Raw genomic sequence first — 18,486 nt, 5'->3', positions numbered from 1 at the left:
ATGGCGCATGCGCAATGAGGGCAACGCTTCCGTAGGCGATGCTTTTGCTTTGCTTTTAATATTGATTTTATATTTATACATCTATATGTAGATCTCTATATATAGATATATATATATATCTATATATAGATATATATAGATATAGATAGATAGATAGATAGATAGATAGATAGATAGATAGATAGATAGATAGATAGATAGACAGACAGACAGACAGACAGACAGACAGACAGACAGACAGACAGACAGACAGACAGACAGACAGACAGACAGACAGACAGACAGACAGACAGACAGATAGACAGATAGATAGATAGATAGATAGATAGATAGATAGATAGATAGATAGATAGATAGATAGATAGATAGATAGATAGATAGATAGATAGAGATATATATAGATATAGATATATTTGTGAGGTGGAAAAGGATGATTCGCTGTGGCGACCCCTGACGGGAAAAGACGAAAGAGAAAGAATATATATATATATATATATATTTAAAATAATTTAAAAGATACCAAAAATAATTTAAACATTTTAAATTAATTGGATCTTTTATTACAGTCCCCCTCCAATGAGGGGCATTTTTTGGTGGCATTTTTCTTATGAAAGAGAGCAAATGTAATGAAAAAAAAATAATTTTTGCATTTTTGAGTATTTCTCCTTTTAAATCACTGTCAATAAAACCACCGCGAATGATACATTTGTAGAGAATAGACACTGTCAGTTTGTATTGCCTGTATGGCATGTAGGAGATTTTGGAAACAGAGGCTTAAGATGGACATGAAATATGGCTTTTTAAGTCACTTAGGTTATGGGATGTTGGATAAAAATGTCATAATTAAAACACCACTGGGTGAGTTTAAAAAAATTGTCATGGTGGACCTAAAATTTAATTTCGACATTAGGAGGGGACAAGGAAAAAATGGCATCATACGAGGGGCTCCAGACGGATTGTTTTTTTTTTTTAAGCACTCTTTTCTCTTAATTTTTGTAGATTTGGTCTCAAGACAAATGAAAAAACTTTATAGCATTTTGTTTGTGGACAAGTTGAAATATGATGGGTGGTACATACAATCTTCTCCAATTCTAAAATGACTTGTATAGGCCTCTCATTTGTTTTTAATTCTGGCTCTGAAAGAGTCAGTGCCTCACCAGCCACAACCTTCACTGCACGTCACTGCTCCTCCATGTGTTCCATGCATTGTAATGACATAGACAGACACTGCTCCATGTTGCGATCAGGCTGAAAACATTTGGTGGCCCCTCCCACATGTGACTGGGGCGTCACGCTTATGAACATATTTTTGGACAGGTGCTAAGGCAAGAGAAAAGTATCATAAATCTCCAGGAAATGTGGTGTAAATGGTGGTGTTTTGACCATCAAAATTTCCAGTTTCCAGAGCAGGTTGCAGGTTGACTCTCACCCGTCTATCGTTTTTATTGTTTTAAGCATCTTTTTAATGTTTTTAAATCCTGTAACATCTTTCATGTTGCTTTTACTGATCATTCTCTTGTGGTTTGGGTCTTCTATGTGAAGGATTTTTAATCAAGAAGTGCGTATTGGCATTTTATTTCGGTTTTAACGATTGATGTTGGTTTTAAGGATGTTTTGAGGTTCTTTTGGACCCATCTTAGACAAAACGTTTTAGTTCTCTTTGGCAATGGTGGTAAGAGTGAAATTAAGCTTTTGTGCCAGCAGTACACTCACATTACTGTTGATTTATTAATGACTTGGAGGCTGATATGGTGGGCTTGAAATCTTTGAGTGAGTCCACTGAAAATCAAGGATATATTGAACTCCTCAAATCGAGGAAGGGGGACTCTGGATGTTCAGGGAGGCACTGGTTCAGTCTCGGTTTCAGGATGTCTCTGAAATGGATGCTCCCTCTAGTTTATTTTTGGTCTGGAGAAGAAGCATGGACAGATGAAGGTGATGCACTCCTTATTGTGTGACACAGGAGAGGAGCTGTTTGAACTTGACCAGAGCACATTGGGCGAGCCAATGACTTGCTGTATGACGACATGCAGAAAGCATGGACGGAAAGCTGGGCTCCAAACACTGGCTGTGGACTTTTATTCCTCATTTTACACCAGTGAGTGTGATGATGATGGCAGCCTGTTGAAGGAGTTCTGCAGTGGACTGCCTCAAGTGTCTGAGGAGATGAACTCTCAGCTGGATTGGCCTCTCCTGCTTCCTGAACTGCATGCTGACCTTCAGAGCATGAAGGGCCGGAAGGCTCCTGGGATCAATGGCCTCACTGTGGAGTTTTACAAGGCTTTCTGGGACATCCTTGCTCCTGAAATCTTGGAGGTATTCAATGACTGTCTGCTCTCTGGCTCTCTGATGTCCTGTCACAGAGCTGTTGTTGCTCTCTTGTCAAAAAAAGGAAATCTCCAAGACATAAAGAACTAGCAACCCGTCTCTCTGCTGTGTGTAGACTACAAGATTTTATCCAGGGCTCTCTTCAATAGGCTGAGGGATGCTGTGGAGCAGGTTATCTACCGGGACCAGACCTACTGTGTCCAAGGTAGGCTCATGGTTGATAACGTTTTTCTAAATAGAGATGTTTAGGAAGTCTCTCAGCTTTTGGGTCTACGATCTGGTCTGATTTCACTGGACCAGGAAAAGACTTTCGACTGAACAGAGCTGTAAAGTTATTGAGAAGTTTGGGTTCAGCACTGGTTTCATTGCTAAAATTTGAGTATTTTATGCTGAGATGGAGAGTGTGCTGAAGGTAGAAGCAGTCTGTGTGCTCCTTTTAGAGTACCGTAGGTTGCGGCATACGGCAGGGCTGTGTTATATCCGGCATGCTCTACGCTCTCTCCCAGGAGCCCCTCCTCCATGAGATCTGTGCAAGTCTTGAAGGTTTGTGTTTTCCTGGTTTCAGTGGAAACATTTTTTTATCAGTTTATGCTGATGGTGTTATTGTTTTTGTGAAACATCAGGCTGATGTGAATGTACTGCTGCACACAATACCTGCTTTTTGTAAATTGTCATCTGCCAGGGTTAACTGGCACAAGCCTGAAGCCCTTGCCGTGGGAAGGTGGCAGGACGGTCTCCGGGCTCTCCCTTCAAATGTCATGTGGAAGAATGATGGTGTAAAGTGCCTGGACGTTTTTCTGGATGGTCCTGCCATGGTCAAAAAGAACTGGGAGGATGTTTTCAACAAACTGGAGGGGAAGATGCAGCTAATCAACTTCTTTTGGGACAGTCTACACTGGGCGCCACAAGGAATGTTTTTCTACCTAGGGAGAAGGGGGGACAGGGCCTAGTGCACCTGGTCAGCAGTACTGCCACCTCCAGGATCCAGGTCCTGCAAAGGTTTTTGACTGGGCCAATGAATTTGATGTGGAGGGAACTGGCTAGCTGCATATTAAAATGTGTGAGCTGTCTGAGGGTGGATGTCACTGTTTTTAATGGACACCAAGCTTTTAAATTTACGTAGGTTGCCTCCCTTTTATCAGGGTGTTTTTAAGTCTTGGCACCTTTTTAATGTTGTGAAACAAAAAAAAAAAAAAACTCTCCCTCTCTGTTTTGGCTCTTGAAGGAGCCTTTGATCTTTGGGGCGGGGTTAGACATTTGTGATGACCTGCCCGCCCCTGGACTTCAGGGTCTGGAGTTCTGACTTTGGAACAGCTAGTGACTGCAAAAGGTCACAATGCATTGCGTTTGAACAACTTCTGAAAAGCAGATGTATTTAAATGTATGTTATAAAATAAATTTTAACGTTTTCATCTTCAGAACACAGTGGATTTATAAATGGTTGTCGCAAAATGCTCATATCAATGAGATTTTCACATTGTGAAATCGATTACATCATATACGCCGTTTAAAAAAAGAGTGAGTATGGTGTCCGAATTGCTTTTAAAATCCAGGGCTCTACTTAGTCGTGCACTATATCGTTTTTTAGTAGTCAGGGATAAGGGTGGATCTGGACACAGCCACCGATTTTTGCTTCCGGAGTGGAATTCCGTCTGCTATTTATTTTTCTGCAGCTAGGTACTGGAAAATTAACAAATCTTCCACCACCACATTAATGAACTTTTTTCACCTAGACACAGGCCAATGTATTTGTTAGGTATGAAGAGATAACAGAATTACAGGGAAAATAGAACATTAGTTATTAAAGATTATCAATATCATTTTATTATAGAGGATATTCTTAACAAGTTGGTATTTTTTTATTTTTAAAAATTTCTCTATATTTTAACATATTGACGTTTTTCTCAAATTCTGGTTGCATCTCCAAAGTAAAATGAAATTGCCAATACTTGTTTTCAACAATTTGATTATACTGTTGTACGCAATGTTTGGTAATATTATATACAATACATATTTGTGCGCATAAAAGGCACAATTCCCGTTATTGTTGCTAAGACTTTTCTAAATATTTTTATATAATAATAATAACAACAACATCAACAATAATGATAATCCTGAAGTAAAAATAAAAAGATGGATTCCAAAACTTTGAAGATTTACATTTGTAAAAACGGTTTATCAATAAAGATTTTGGCGGAAAAAGTGCAACTGTCGCGTAATTACGTCATCTTTAAGCTACACAAGTGTGGCTGACAGCAAGAAGCCACACGTTTACAGGAGACTTTATTGTTGCTGGGATAAACGTCCTATCTACATTTGATCCCAGAAGATGTCTTCACTCCTCAAAGTGGACAGTGAAATTAAAACCAAGGTGATGTTTGTCTGAACGGCCCCTGCGCGTGTTATTGTGGGAATTAGCCTGCTAGCATTTTGCGGCATGTTGTGGAGTCTTTGGTTAGCTTTAGCGCTAGCTAGCAATGTCTAACCGGTATGTTTCCCGCCTGCTGCAATTTATCTGTCAAAACTTATCACAGGTGCTGCGACAGACTGGTAAAATGCTTCAAATGGGTGGAATTAAACGTCTTATTGCGTGCTTGTTATGTTTAATTGATAGTTTGAGACAGAAGACCACATGTCAGGAAGGCCTTAGCCTCCACTGTGGCTAAGCTACAACCGACCCACCGGCGTCATCATGCTACAACTTTATATCGACTCCTTGTTGCCCTGATCAGTATTTAAACTAACTTTAAAGAGCGTGTCGTTTATCAAATTTAAGCAAATGAAAAAAATGCGAACTACGGAGAGACTTATTCATTTAGAGACTCTAATAATATAATAGTTCCCTAAAGAAATAACTACAATAAGTTTAGGTTTAAAAAAAAGGTTTAGTCTGTGTTGGTGCACATGAATATAAACCTTTTATAAGTAATATTTATGGTTTATTTCTGTAGCTTTTATATGTACGTTTCTATCTATGATAGCAAGATTAAAGAAACATGTGCTTTTTAGATTATGTTAAATCTGTTTTATTTTACTGAAATATTGATTCTTTTTTCTTCTTAAAACTGCTTTGATCATATAAAAGTATGTAGTTAATCAAAAGTTGATCTTACTTGCATTCTTTAATCTTAAAAATAATAATAGTAAAATAATCTATCGTTATTTTACTGTAAATTTTATCCATAACATAATTAAACTTTGAAGAATGAAAATCGATTATGGCTGTGTTTTATTTTTTCAACTAACCTTATAGTAGAAAATAAATTCTCACTGAGAAACACATGTTCGTGGGATGTACTGATGCTGAACTTTTGTCTAAATATTTATTATTTTACAGGTTGATGCATTCAGGGAACGGATCACAGCAGAAGTGAGATTTGCATTTGGAATACTTTTTTTTCTATTTTTTTTTTATTTAAACCCCCTTTTTTAAAGAACAGTATTAGTATTAAAGTTTTTTTCTATTTGCTTCTCTCTTAGGCAGAGGATCTAGTTGCAAATTTCTTTCCAAAGAAATTACTGGAACTTGATTCTTTTCTTAAGGTATGTTTTATCCTTTGTAATCTTAGTTGTTCAGTATGAAACTTTCTTTAACTACAGTTTTGACTCTAACTACTGTTGGCACAGTAAAAAAAAAAAAAAGTGTAATCTGATTACAAAAAAAGAACAAATTTGGTTCCCCCCCCCAGGATCCAAGCATAAACATTGTTGAGCTGAAAGACATACACTCAGAGATTAACCTGACAGTACCCGACCCCATCCTAATCCCAAACCTTCACGACGGACTGGAGGCAGTGAGTTGTGGATTTTTACAGCACTTCCTTTTAACTAATTTGTGTAGAAAAACTTCTAATTTTGGGGAATCTTTTCCACAGCAAAACGCCAAAAAGAGGAAGCTTGAGGATGGGAGTGGAGAGGACAAAAGTAAGGACTGTTTTCATTTTCAAACTCATGTCAGAGTGGACTGTGTGCCTGGTAACTAACTTAACTTTCTTTTATTTCCAAGTGACCGGAACCAAAGTCTTTGTCATGCCTGGTGGAATGATGAAGAGCAATGGGAATCTTGTTGATCTCATAGAAAAGGTCAAGCCGGAGATCAGGACGCTCATAGAGAAATGTAACACAGTAAGTTGCCTTTGCATGTATTAATGTCTTAACGCTTAAATGTCTACAGGCACCTCTGCATTGGCCCTGATCTGAAGTCTTATGATAAAAAACTGGGTGAAAAAATGTTGGCAACCCACATTTTTTGTTTTTGTCTTTTCCTCTAAATTCAATCTTCAGGTCAAAATGTGGGTTCAGCTGCTCATCCCAAGGATAGAGGATGGCAACAACTTTGGAGTCTCAATTCAGGAGGAGACAGTAGCCGAACTCCGAACAGTTGAAGGAGAGGCAGCCTCTTACCTCGACCAAATATCGAGGTAAATCAAACACTTTAGAGAGCAAAATACGAACTTTGTAGCATCAGTGCTTAGTTGTTTTGGTTTTTTTGGTCATGTTTTGATTGAATATGTTCTTTTATTCTCATTTTCTAGGTACTACATAACGAGAGCAAAGCTGGTTTCAAAAATAGCAAAATATCCGCATGTGGTAAGTAAATGTCCTTCAGTAGGGATGTGGATGAAAATGGTTTGGTATTTTGTTCCTGTTGCTGTAAAAAAATGGATGCTTTTAGAAGCATTTCAAAATAGTCATTGGAAAGCTAGGGATTAATAATTAATTTCTGTAACTAGCTGTTTAAAAAAAATATTGATTTGGAAAAACACCCTTCACTAAAAACTGAACATGTTCCTGTAATTTTTTTGAGCAATTTGTTACAAGCTACTTATTAAGAATGTATCAGGAGTTTTGCACTGAAGCTCAGAGGAAGATAGGGTTATTGATAAAAAAACAAACAGATTTGCACCGCACAGATCAGTAGTTTCTAAATAACAGAAATGCATAATTGAGAAAAGTAGTGATGGAGTGAGGAAGTTCTGGTGCTCCTTTTTAACTAAATAGAAAAAAATTAAAATGCTTTTAAAAGTTACAATGAGGATATCTGGTGGCCAAACCTAGGTACTGCATTAAGTCTGAGCCACACAGAACATTTTTGATTCCATTTCCCATTAGCAACAAAATTGAACAAAACTTCCTATTGATTCATTTGTGTTTGTTAATTAGTTATCAGTTAGTTATTTGTTAGTTTGTGACTGTAAAGCGCTTTGGGCCTTCGAAGAAGGTAGAAAAGCACTATATAAGTATACGCCATTTACCATTATTTAGCTAAATAAATAAACACTTGTTGCTAGGGACCTGAAGCCTGTTGGCAGAGCAAAATTCAAGCTTAAAAGCAGTTAAAAGCAGTGGAATACATACTGCTAAAAAATACTCATTAAAAAGCAATAGATGGATTAGTTGCATTCCATAAATCTCGACTAAAAAACAAGGTCTAGCTGTAACAAAGTTGTGATTTGATTTATTGGGGTGAACTGTAAAAGTCAGTCTGCAGAGCGGCAGTAATTCCCCTCTGAGTTGTAGGTGGGACTTTTGGCACTGAGTAAGTACGCCCGCACTTCCCGTCACCTATCTGTTTACATACCCTCCTGCTAGTTTACAGCCCCTCACGCCCCCCAACCTAACATTACCCATGCAACAAAGATGACGAGCAGTATTGGAGCTATCCAGCCGCACAGTTTTGAGCTGGATGCCGGCTCGCACGAGGAAAATCAAAGATGTAGATGGATCTAGTCGTCTACAATTAATCAGAATGGGGCAGAGCAGAGAGGTTGTGGCCTGCCCAACGTATCTTCTAAGTCACACCTACAAGCTTTCTCCAACGGCTTCTGTTTTACAACAATTTGAAACAAGAAACACTCAGTAAGGAAATTTTAATCTTGATATTTTTTATTAATGGCCTCCATCAGAAAAATGGCACAAGAACATGTTAAAAACACCAAAAACTTCTACATAAATGCATCACTTTCACGATTACAAGGATATTTTTACAGTTTAGCATCACTTCAAAGTCAAATATCCTTAACTCCTTGTTGTTTCCACTTGCAGTTGAAACCAGATTAACCAGTTATTTAATATAAATTACTTCTGTCATTTTATCTTTCCTCTTTACAAACCAGGAGGACTATCGGCGCACGGTAACAGAAATTGACGAGAAGGAGTACATCAGTCTGAAAATCATCGTATCAGAGCTCAGAAATCAATACGTATGTTGCCGCCTGGGTAAAACTTTCCACTCAGCTCTGATGCTAAAATAATCCACATTTGTTTCTCCATCCAGGTAACGTTGCACGACATGATCCTGAAGAATATTGAGAAGATCAAGAGGCCAAGAAGCAGTAACTCAGACGCATTGTACTGATGGAGATCGCCGCCCCGTCCTTTCAGTCTCGTGTTATGCCTGATGTTGAACTACAGTAGCCTGGCTTTTTTTTCTCAAAGTTCAAGACATTCATCGTGTTCAATACAATCAGATGTTCAGTATGTAAACAAAGCTACATTTTTGTTCTAATTGTAAAATATTTTGTTGTTTTAAACCGTTCAAAGACTTAAATATCCTCCAAGGTAATGGATCATAAAGCGCTATGTATTTTTTAATTTTAATTAAATTTCTCGTCCTCAGACTGTTATAGTGCCTCTGTTTGTCATATTTGTTCTATGTCTCAACAGCAAATTCATTTTGTCTTGTGTCCAGCCTCTGGTGTTTTACGAGGAACTGCAACACAAAGTGGGTCTGGAGTTTTAGAGTTTAGAGCACTCGTTAGGCTTATCAGATTGAGGCTTTTTAGTGGAAATGTCTGCCACCAAAGCATCGCATTGTTGGCACAGTGCTGAATAAAATCCTTCTTCGTATGGTCCTGAATTTTTTATTTTGTTTAAAAAGATTTTCCATCCAAGTAAGACCTGATCAAATCCTTAAAATGATCGACAACCATGGAGGAGTGACAACAGTGCCTCGTGTTTCGGGAATTACTTTAAAAAATCTGACCAATTCCAGCAGATCCATAAATCACTTTGTGGATTTCTTCTGGGGGCTTGTCCAGGAAGAAGTCCATCCTTGCCCTGAAGTTAAACTTTAGGAATCTCCGTAACACTGCAAAGGACAAATCAAGAACAGAATATAGTTTCATGTGCTAAAATTATTTTTCCCATTTTAATAATGCTTACATTTGCAGCATTTTTTAAGTAATTTGTTGGCTCTTTATTAAACGTTGTCCTTCAGAACCCCAGCTTGGCAGCGGATCTGAAGCATAATGCCTAGTAAAGACTCGATCATTGTTACGACACATCCAAAACATTTTCTTTAGCTTATTACGTATTTATTAACATTTGACCCAATTGATGACACAAAAATTGTACTATGTAAATATGTACATATAGTTAGTTTAATCAAGTTATTGTGTTTTATTTCAAAGGAATTGAAATGACTTGAGGATAAAAATATTGACTTTTTGTAGGTGCAGGTTTGTTTTGAACTTTGGGTGAAAATTATTTAATTTTTTTTTAATCCAATGTTCATTTGTAATTATGAAGTTGTTTTTATACAAACTTCATAAGTTAAAGGAAAAAAAGCCAATTTATAAAGCCATTTATAAATTTCTGTTTCTATTTTTTATCTTTACTTTTTAGGTTGTTAGTGTGGTACTGGGTGATAAAATAAAAATTGAAGCTTAATTTGTTCTTTATTATATCAATAGGAATTATCTATTAGGGTTTGTATTCTTACATACTCTCATGATTGCTAATTTTTAGCTCATAAATACACTATTCGCTTATTGCAAATTTATTAAATTTAGCTTTTCTTTTTTACTTACAGAAAGCCCTTTAAATTGTTGCTGATAAAAAAATCAATTCTTACTGTATATACTGTAGTAAGGTTAATGTGAAAGGAAGTCTTTAGCCTGCTTAACCGCGTACTAGTGGCCTTGTCATTATATGGTACATTATATGGATTTTAATAGTTTCATTTTTACTGAATTTCTCCAATTACACAGAACTAATCTATGTTTATGTGTTTCTAAAGCATGCTTTTATTCACAAACCCGTTCACTGGGTTTTTCTGTTTTGTCCAGCAGGTGGCGCTCTTAAGCTTCAGTTGATGTAGTCATTTTGTTGTTGATTTATTTTCTGCAGGAGAATTTCCATCTCAATGGGAATTCTCTCCATTGCTGCTCAGTGTTTGATCAGCGTAAAAGCCTTATTATGAAAGTTAATTAACCCTTGTGCTATCCTAGGCACTTTAACATTGGGAGTTGGGTCATCTAGACCCACTAAAAAGTGCGTTGAACCTTTTTTCTTCAATGATTTGTGATCTTCACTGGTGTCCATGGATTACATGAAATCCTCTCCACCTTTATCCACCTTTGTATGTTAGGGAGAACACGTCAATGTAATGGTGGGGTCATCTAAGATAGGACAAGGGTTAAACTACAATCAATTGGTTCTTTATGGTAGAAACATATCATCGTCATTCAAAATGATTCAAAAAATTACTTTAACACAAGAATTGGAAAAAAAAACTTTAATAAATATTTTTTGCTTGTTTTTGTAATTGATTTTAAAGGAAAAAATAGTTTATTCAAAAAACAGTTTGCTTTATTTTTTTAAAATTATTTTTTTTAACAATACTAAAACATGTCTCTTTTTTAGAGGGGAAAAAAAAGTAGTTTTTTTTTTTTTTTGTCAATTTTGTGCCCAAGAGCCTTACTGAAGCCCTGGTTTCATGAAGTGTACCATATTTATTTAGCTGATCTTGTTACTACATCTGCAACACTGCAATGTCCAACAGGTATCTTTTCCACTTAAAACGTGCCTACACAATTTCTTACACATATTGCTTTTAATCTTCTTCAAAAGATTTAATAAAAAAATATATTTTTTTGTAAAAACAGCTTCTTTTTATAAAAAAGAAACCCATCTTTCTTTTTGAGCAAATGATACGATACCCGCCAACGACATTTTCAAAATGTATCTAGAAATATATTTCTAGATACTATATACATATTTGCGGCTTGAAGAATTTGCCCCACCCCACCCAAAAAAACAAAAACAAAACACATGTTTTATTATGTTATTATTTTTCTTGTTTTTTCAGCTTAGTAAAATTGTTTCTTTTTTTGCTATACAAAGAGTTATGAAAATGATAGATGCTTACCCTCCTTCTGTATTGATGGCACTCATGTCACCAATCACACAAAGTGACGGTGAAGCTGTGATTCAAACATTAATCCAGACTGATAGATCAGCACATACCTGTTGCCAGAGAGCCTGGACAGGTGTGCATGCATGTAACTGTGGGGTAGATTACTATCACAGTGCTCACACCCATCTTGAACATCCTCTGTCCAGTTTAGTAAATTCTGTGAAGAATTTTGAATTGGGTTATTTGCAAGTTAGGACTTTTTTTCACTTTAAAGGTGTTTAGTTCTGACCAGAAGCTTTGATCTGTGCTGATGCTTAAGTCTGCATCACATTTTGTTATCGGATTTAAAATGTAATTATCTAGGTTGCGTAAGAGTTTGTATATTTTGGAGAGAGTTTTATTCATTGAAAAATTAATCAAAGAAGTAACTTGTTCTGGTAGATTTAGGTCATTGTCATTGTATTTAAACTTTTTAGTAATTATAGATTCAAGTTGCTAATATTCCAAGAAATTATTCCATATTTTTGTTTTAATTCCTGGGGTGTTATGAATCTTCTATCAATAATTAAGTTCTCTAGTAGTGTTAGGCCCCTGCTTGCCAAGCTAGGAAGTGTAAAAAGCTCGGATTAACCCTTGTGGTATCTTAGATGACACCACCCTTACATTGACGTGTTCTCCCTACCATGACAAAGGTGGATAAAGGTGGAAAGATTTCATGTCATCCATGGACACCAGTGAGAATCACAAATCACTGAAGAAAAAAGGTTCAGCGCACTGTCTAGTGGGTCTAGATGACCCAACTCCCAGTGTTAAAGTGCCTAGGATAGCACAAGGGTTAAATTGCAACGGGAGGATTTTTTGACATCAGGCAGTGGCCACTTGGGCACATTTCGAGGATGCGCGGTGGTAGTCCAGTAGCAGGCAGGTGGCAGGAAGGCAGCAGGGAGATAACTGACTGATGGGAGGGTCTCCAACCCCCCCCCGCTCCCCATGCTGCCGTCCCACTGCCATCATCCGATTGTTAGAACTCATACGGTAGCAGCGCGGGGACTCGATGACGGCTGTTGAGATGGGCTGGTGGCCCGGCGATGACCAGACAACAATCTGGCAATCCCAGTCACTGTGGGTCTAAATGGGGAGATGCACAAAACTCATGGCGTTGATGGCACCACAGCGACGTCGTGACGAGTGTATTGACAAATTGTGGTTGTTGCTGAGAGGAAGACAGAACATTGCGCTTTCTTGGGAGGCATGTTGTCCAAAAAAATATTTAATTTGTAAATTGACAAGATTAGAAGTTGTGAATGACCAGTGGTGCAGAATTGCCTGCTTTTTATATAATCCCAGCTATAGAGCGACTAGTGGCACTCTCTCCCACCCCAGTCATGGAACTTGACCAGTGGCATTTGATATGGATGTCCGCTGTCCGAAGACATTTACACATCGTCCAATTCAAAGCTGCCGGCCGGCGATCTGGCTGCCACCACCCAGCTGTTGCCCAGCTGGTGCCCAATTTAAAACAATTGCTTGACCGACTGATTTCTGACTGCTGTCCTTTGCATGCATGTATGACCACACCAACGATTTTCAAAGAAATTGGGCAGAGATGGGGAAGCATTCTGCCAACGTCTCCCCATCGCCCAGTGGCAGTTGTATATGTGACCGTAGCATTAGTTAGCTGGTTTGTTAACTGGAAAAAACTTTAAGTTATTTGCTGCTGGATGTATAAACCATTCTTAAAACAACAGTTTGTTAAAAAAAATAAAGATTCAAAACCAGTGTGTTACAATGACATATTTCAAATAATAAAAAAGTAATTTATAATTGTTTTCGCTTTCTTATGTACAGTTCATGTTATCTTTTGGTGTTTCTCTTGAAGCCACAGATTCTAATTAGGTCACTAAAAGGAAGGGTGAAATGAGAAAAACATCTAGCTGGAGCTGACAAACCAAAACAATTTCTTAACTTTATTGATAAAGTCCTGGTTGTTCATGCTGACCCCATTCACTGTCCACGCTCTGAGTTGCACCTTACACATAAGTGTTTCAGATATGCACCGGAAACAACTTCATGATAAGAAATGAGATAAACTGTTCTGAGAGGATATGCATGCTCTGATATGAATGATAATAATTTCCCTTTAGATGAAGCGTTTTTTAATCATGATTTAACATCTAATTTAAGTGTGGATCAGAGGTTGAAGATATATAAAAGGGAAACTTTAAGTATACTGACTTTTAGTATGAGATAAGTATAATGGTAATGCACTTAAATAGACTACTTTGTGCAAAGGGCAGTTTCCACTGGTATCAAGTGAAGGTAGGTGTTACTCTGGGTGTATAAACATTTAATTTAGTGATATTAAAATTTAAATAAAGTCTTCCCTATAACATCTGTATTTCTTCTTGTTTCTGTGTCAAATATGAAAACTCCTCTGATTTGTCACCTGAACACTGTTCTTTGTCTGCAGCATAAAAGCATATTCGCGCTGTCAGATTTCCTTTCCGCCCCTTGACCCTCTGCGACTCACTGAAAGGTGCCTGCTTGTGCTGTGAAGAGAACGTGCTCTTGTTAATGTTTAATACTTGTTCAAGCTTGGTAATTTATCAGTCTGAGACATTCTGAGAAAAAACTGCAAGTGAAGCACAAGAGCACGAGATGATCATAAAAGCAGTTTTATTTGCTGAAAATAGAAAACCTGAGTTGGTGGGTTGTCCATATTTTGGCCAAGATTTGAACTTGCAACACATGTAGTTTTTATTATTTTGTATGATAATAAACATCAATCTAGCCACAGGGGTTGCAAGCCAGTTGCCTCTGTGCCGGTCCCAAGCCCGGATAAATAGAGAGGGTTGCGTCAGGAAGGGCATCCGGCGTAAAAATTGCCAAAATAACCATGCGAATCATCCACAACACTTTAGACATACCGGATCGGTCGAGGCCCGGGTTAACAACGACCGCCACCGATGCTGTTAACCTACAGGGTGTCGGTGGAAATTTGACTACTGTTGGTCGAAGAAAGAGGGGAGGCAGAAGGGCCCGTGGCCAGAGAGAGAAGGGAAAAGGCAGGAACATAGGTTTGAGAATAGGGACTCTTAACGTTGGCACAATGACAGGGAAAGGCAGAGAGCTGGCAGACATGATGGAGAGAAGGAAGGTAGATGTACTGTGTGTGCAGGAGACAAGGTGGAAGGGCAGCAAGGCACGTAGTATTGGAGGAGGATACAAACTGTTCTATCATGGTGTTGATAGGAAGAGAAACGGGGTAGGTGTGATTCTGAAGGGGGAGTTTGTAAACAGTGTTCTAGAGGTGAAAAGAGTCTCAGACAGGATGATGAGCTTAAAGTTAGAAATCGAAGGGGTGATGGTGAATGTAGTCAGTGGGTATGCGCCACAGGTTGGCTGTGAGTTAGAAGTGAAGGAGAGATTCTGGAGTGAGTTGGATGAGGTCATAGAGAGTTTTCCCAGAGGAGAGAGAGTTGTTATTGGAGCAGACTTTAATGGGCATGTTGGTGAGGGCAACAGAGGTGATGAGGAGGTGATGGGCAGGTTTGGTGTGAAGGAAAGGAATCTGGAGGGACAGATGGTGGTGGACTTTGCGAAGAGGATGGAAATGGCTGTAGTCAACACTTACTTCCAGAAGAGAGAGGAACATAGAGTGACATACAGAAGTGGAGGTAGGAGTACTCAGGTGGACTACATCCTATGTAGACGAGGTCATTTGAGAGAGGTTAATGACTGCAAAGTGGTGGTAGGAGAGAGTGTAGCCAGACAGCACCGCATGGTGGTGTGTAAGATGACTCTGGAGGTCAGGAAGAAGAAGAGAGGGAAAACAGAAAAGAAGACCAAGTGGTGGAAGCTACAGAATGAAGAAACTTGTGAGGAATTTAGGCAGAAGTTGAGACAGGTCCTGGGTGGTCAGGATGAGCTTCCAGAGGACTGGGAAACTACAGCAGAAATTATCAGGGAAACAGGTAGGAAGGTGCTAGGTGTGTCATCTGGAAAGAGGAAAGACGGTAAAGAGACTTGGTGGTGGAATGAGGAAGTACAGGAATGCGTCCAGAGGAAGAGGTTGGCTAAAAAGAAGTGGGATGTAGAAAGGACTGAGGAAGGTAGACAGGAGTACAAGGAAGCGCAGCGTAGAGTGAAGAGAGAGGTGGCAAAGGCCAAACAGAAAGCTTACGATGAGCTATATGACAGGTTAGACACAAAGGAAGGAGAGAAGGACTTGTACAGGCTAGCCAGACAGAGAGACAGAGATGGGAAGGACGTGCAACAGATAAGGGTGATTAAGGACAGAGATGGAAAGGTGCTAACAACCCAGGAGAGTGTACAGAAAAGATGGAAGGAGTATTTTGAGGAGCTGATGAACGAGGAAAATGACAGGGAAAGAAGGGAGGAAGATGTGGTTGTTGTGGAGCAGGAAGTAGCAGAGATTGGAAAGGATGAGGTTAGGAAGGCTCTGAAAAGGATGAAGAGCGGAAAGGCCGTTGGTCCTGATGACCTACCTGTGGAGGTATGGAAGTGCTTAGGAGAGACAGCAGTGGAATTTCTAACAAGGTTGTTCAATAGGATTTTAGAGAGTGAGAAGATGCCTGAGGAATGGAGGAGAAGCGTTCTGGTTCCGATCTTTAAGAACAAGGGTGACACGCAGAACTGCAGCAACTATAGAGGAATAAAGTTGATGAGCCACACAATGAAGCTGTGGGAAAGAGTAGTGGAAGCCAGGCTTAGGAAGAAGGTGGAGATTTGTGAGCAGCAGTATGGTTTCATGCCCCGTAAGAGCACCACTGATGCCATTGTTGCTTTGAGAATGTTGTTGGAAAAGTACAGAGAAGGTCAGAAGGAGCTGCATTGTGTGTTCGTAGATTTAGAGAAGGCGTATGACAGGGTGCCGAGGGAGGAGCTGTGGTACTGTATGAGGTCGTCTGGAGTGGCAGAGAAGTATGTCAGAGTAGTTCAGGACATGTATGAGAGAAGTATGACGGTGGTGAGATGTGCTGTAGGTCAGACAGAGGAGTTCAAGGTGGAGGTGGGACTACACCAAGGATCAGCTTTGAGTCCTTTTTTGTTTGCTATGCTGATGGACAGGCTGACAGACGAGGTAAGACAGGAATCTCCCTGGACAATGATGTTTGCGGATGACATTGTAATTTGCAGTGAGAGTAGAGAGCAGGTGGAGGAACAGCTAGAGAGGTGGAGGTTTGCTCTGGAAAGAAGAGGCATGAAGGTCAGTCGTAGTAAGACAGAATACATGTGTCTGAACGAGAGGGATCAAGGTAGAAGCGTTAGGTTACAGGGGGCTGAGGTGAAGAAGGTGCAGGAGTTTAAGTACTTGGGGTCAACAGTTCAGTGTGATGGGGAGTGTGGAAAAGAGGTGAAGAGGCGAGTGCAGGCAGGTTGGAGCGGGTGGAGGAAAGTGTCAGGAGTGTTGTGTGACAGAAGAGTGTCAGCAAGACTCAAAGGATAGGTGTACAAGACAGTGGTGAGACCAGCTCTGCTCTATGGGTTAGAGACGGTAGCAGTGAGACAGAGACAAGAAGATGATTTGGAGGTAGCGGAGATGAAGATGTTGAGGTTCTCCTTAGGAGTGACCAGGTTAGACAGGATAAGGAACGAGTACATCAGAGGGACGGCTCATGTTGCCTGTGTTAGCGACAAAGTCAGAGAAGCCAGACTGAGATGGTTTGGACATGTTCAGAGGAGGGATAGTGGATATATTGGTAGAAGGATGTTGGAGATGGAGCTGCCTGGCAGGAGGGCAAGAGGACGGCCAAAGAGGAGATACATGGATGTCTTAACAGAGGACATGAAGTTGGCTAATGTTAGGGTAGAAGATGTCCATGATAGAGTGAGGTGGAAAAGGATGATTCGCTGTGGCGACCCCTGATGGGAAAAGCCGAAAGAGAAAGTATGATAATAAACATCAGGAGTGACTTCAAATATAACCCATGTAAAGTTGACAAAGTTTTTTATATATATATAGCCTCAGAAATGGCAGGTTAATAGCAGCTCAGATTAGAGAGCAGGTCAATGGCACACAGAGTTCTAGCAGCAGACACATCTCTACAACAACTGTTAAAAGGAGACTGTGTGAATCAGGCCTTCATGGTAGAATATCTGCTAGGAAACCACTGCTAAAGAAAGGCAACAAGCAGAAGAGACTTGTTTGGGCTAAAGAACACAAGGAACGGACATTAGACCAGTGGGAATCTGTGCTTTGGTCTGATGAGTCCAAATTTGAGATTTTTGGTTCCAACCACCGTGTCTTTGTGCAACGCAGAAAAGGTGAACAGATGGACTCTACACTGGTTCCCACCGTGAAGCATGGAGAAGGAGGTGTGATGATGTGGGTGTGCTTTGCTGGTGACACTGTTGTGGATTTATTCCAAATTGAAGGCATACTGAACCAACATGGCTACCACAGCATCTTGCAGCTGAGCCATCTTTTATTTTTCAACAGGACAATGACCCCAAACACACCTCCAGGCTGTATAAGGGCTATTTGACCAAGAAGGAGAGTGATGGGGTGCTGCGCCAGATGACCTGGCCTCCACAGTCACCGGACCTGGACCCAATCGAGATAGTTTGGGGTGAGCTGGACCGCAGAGTGAAGGCAAAATGGCCAACCAGTGCTAAGCATCTCTGGGAACTCCTTCAAGACTGTTGGAAAACCATTTCATGTGACTACCTCTTGAAGCTCATCAAGAGAATGCCAAGAGTGTGCAAGGCAGTAATCAAAGCAAAAGGTGGCTACTTTGAAGAACCTACACTATGACATATGTTCAGTTGTTTCATAGTTTTTGCTATGTCTATATTTCCACATGTGTTAATTCACAGTTTTGATGCCTTCAGTGTGACTCTACAATTGTCATAGTCATGAAAATAAAGAAAACTCTTTGAATGAGAAGGTGTGTGCAAACTTCTGGTCTGTACTATAACTATATATATATATATATATATATATATATATATATATATATATATATATATATATATATATATATATATATATATAT

General features: G+C 39.4%; 1 protein-coding gene across 1 annotated transcript; it reads left to right on the top strand.

Moving 5' to 3' along the window:
- Positions 1 to 4,538: 4,538 nt before the first annotated feature.
- On the top strand, positions 4,539 to 9,182 carry psme3 (proteasome activator subunit 3). The gene is made up of 10 exons (XM_004086832.4): positions 4,539 to 4,699; positions 5,666 to 5,698; positions 5,809 to 5,871; positions 6,018 to 6,122; positions 6,204 to 6,252; positions 6,335 to 6,453; positions 6,613 to 6,749; positions 6,864 to 6,918; positions 8,445 to 8,531; positions 8,606 to 9,182. The coding sequence occupies exons 1-10, from the start codon at positions 4,658 to 4,660 to the stop codon at positions 8,684 to 8,686; spliced, it is 771 nt and encodes a 256-aa protein (XP_004086880.1). The 5' UTR covers positions 4,539 to 4,657; the 3' UTR covers positions 8,687 to 9,182.
- Positions 9,183 to 18,486: the final 9,304 nt, after the last annotated feature.

This window comes from Oryzias latipes, chromosome 19 (assembly GCF_002234675.1).
Source record: "Oryzias latipes chromosome 19, ASM223467v1".
NCBI classification, from domain to species: Eukaryota; Metazoa; Chordata; class Actinopteri; order Beloniformes; family Adrianichthyidae; genus Oryzias; species Oryzias latipes.
Note: the sequence above shows the minus strand (reverse complement) of the source record. Positions and strands in the feature narration are given on the sequence as shown.

What these genes read in the sequence shown, in the direction of transcription:
- psme3 (XM_004086832.4), top strand. Translation starts at nt 4,658, where the DNA reads ATGTCTTCACTCCTCAAAGTGGACAGTGAAATTAAAACCAAG. An exon ending in TGGGAGTGGAGAGGACAAAA is followed by an intron (nt 6,253 to 6,334) that starts GTAAGGACTGTT and finishes TTTATTTCCAAG; the next exon opens with TGACCGGAACCAAAGTCTTT. An exon ending in TACCTCGACCAAATATCGAG is followed by an intron (nt 6,750 to 6,863) that starts GTAAATCAAACA and finishes CTCATTTTCTAG; the next exon opens with GTACTACATAACGAGAGCAA.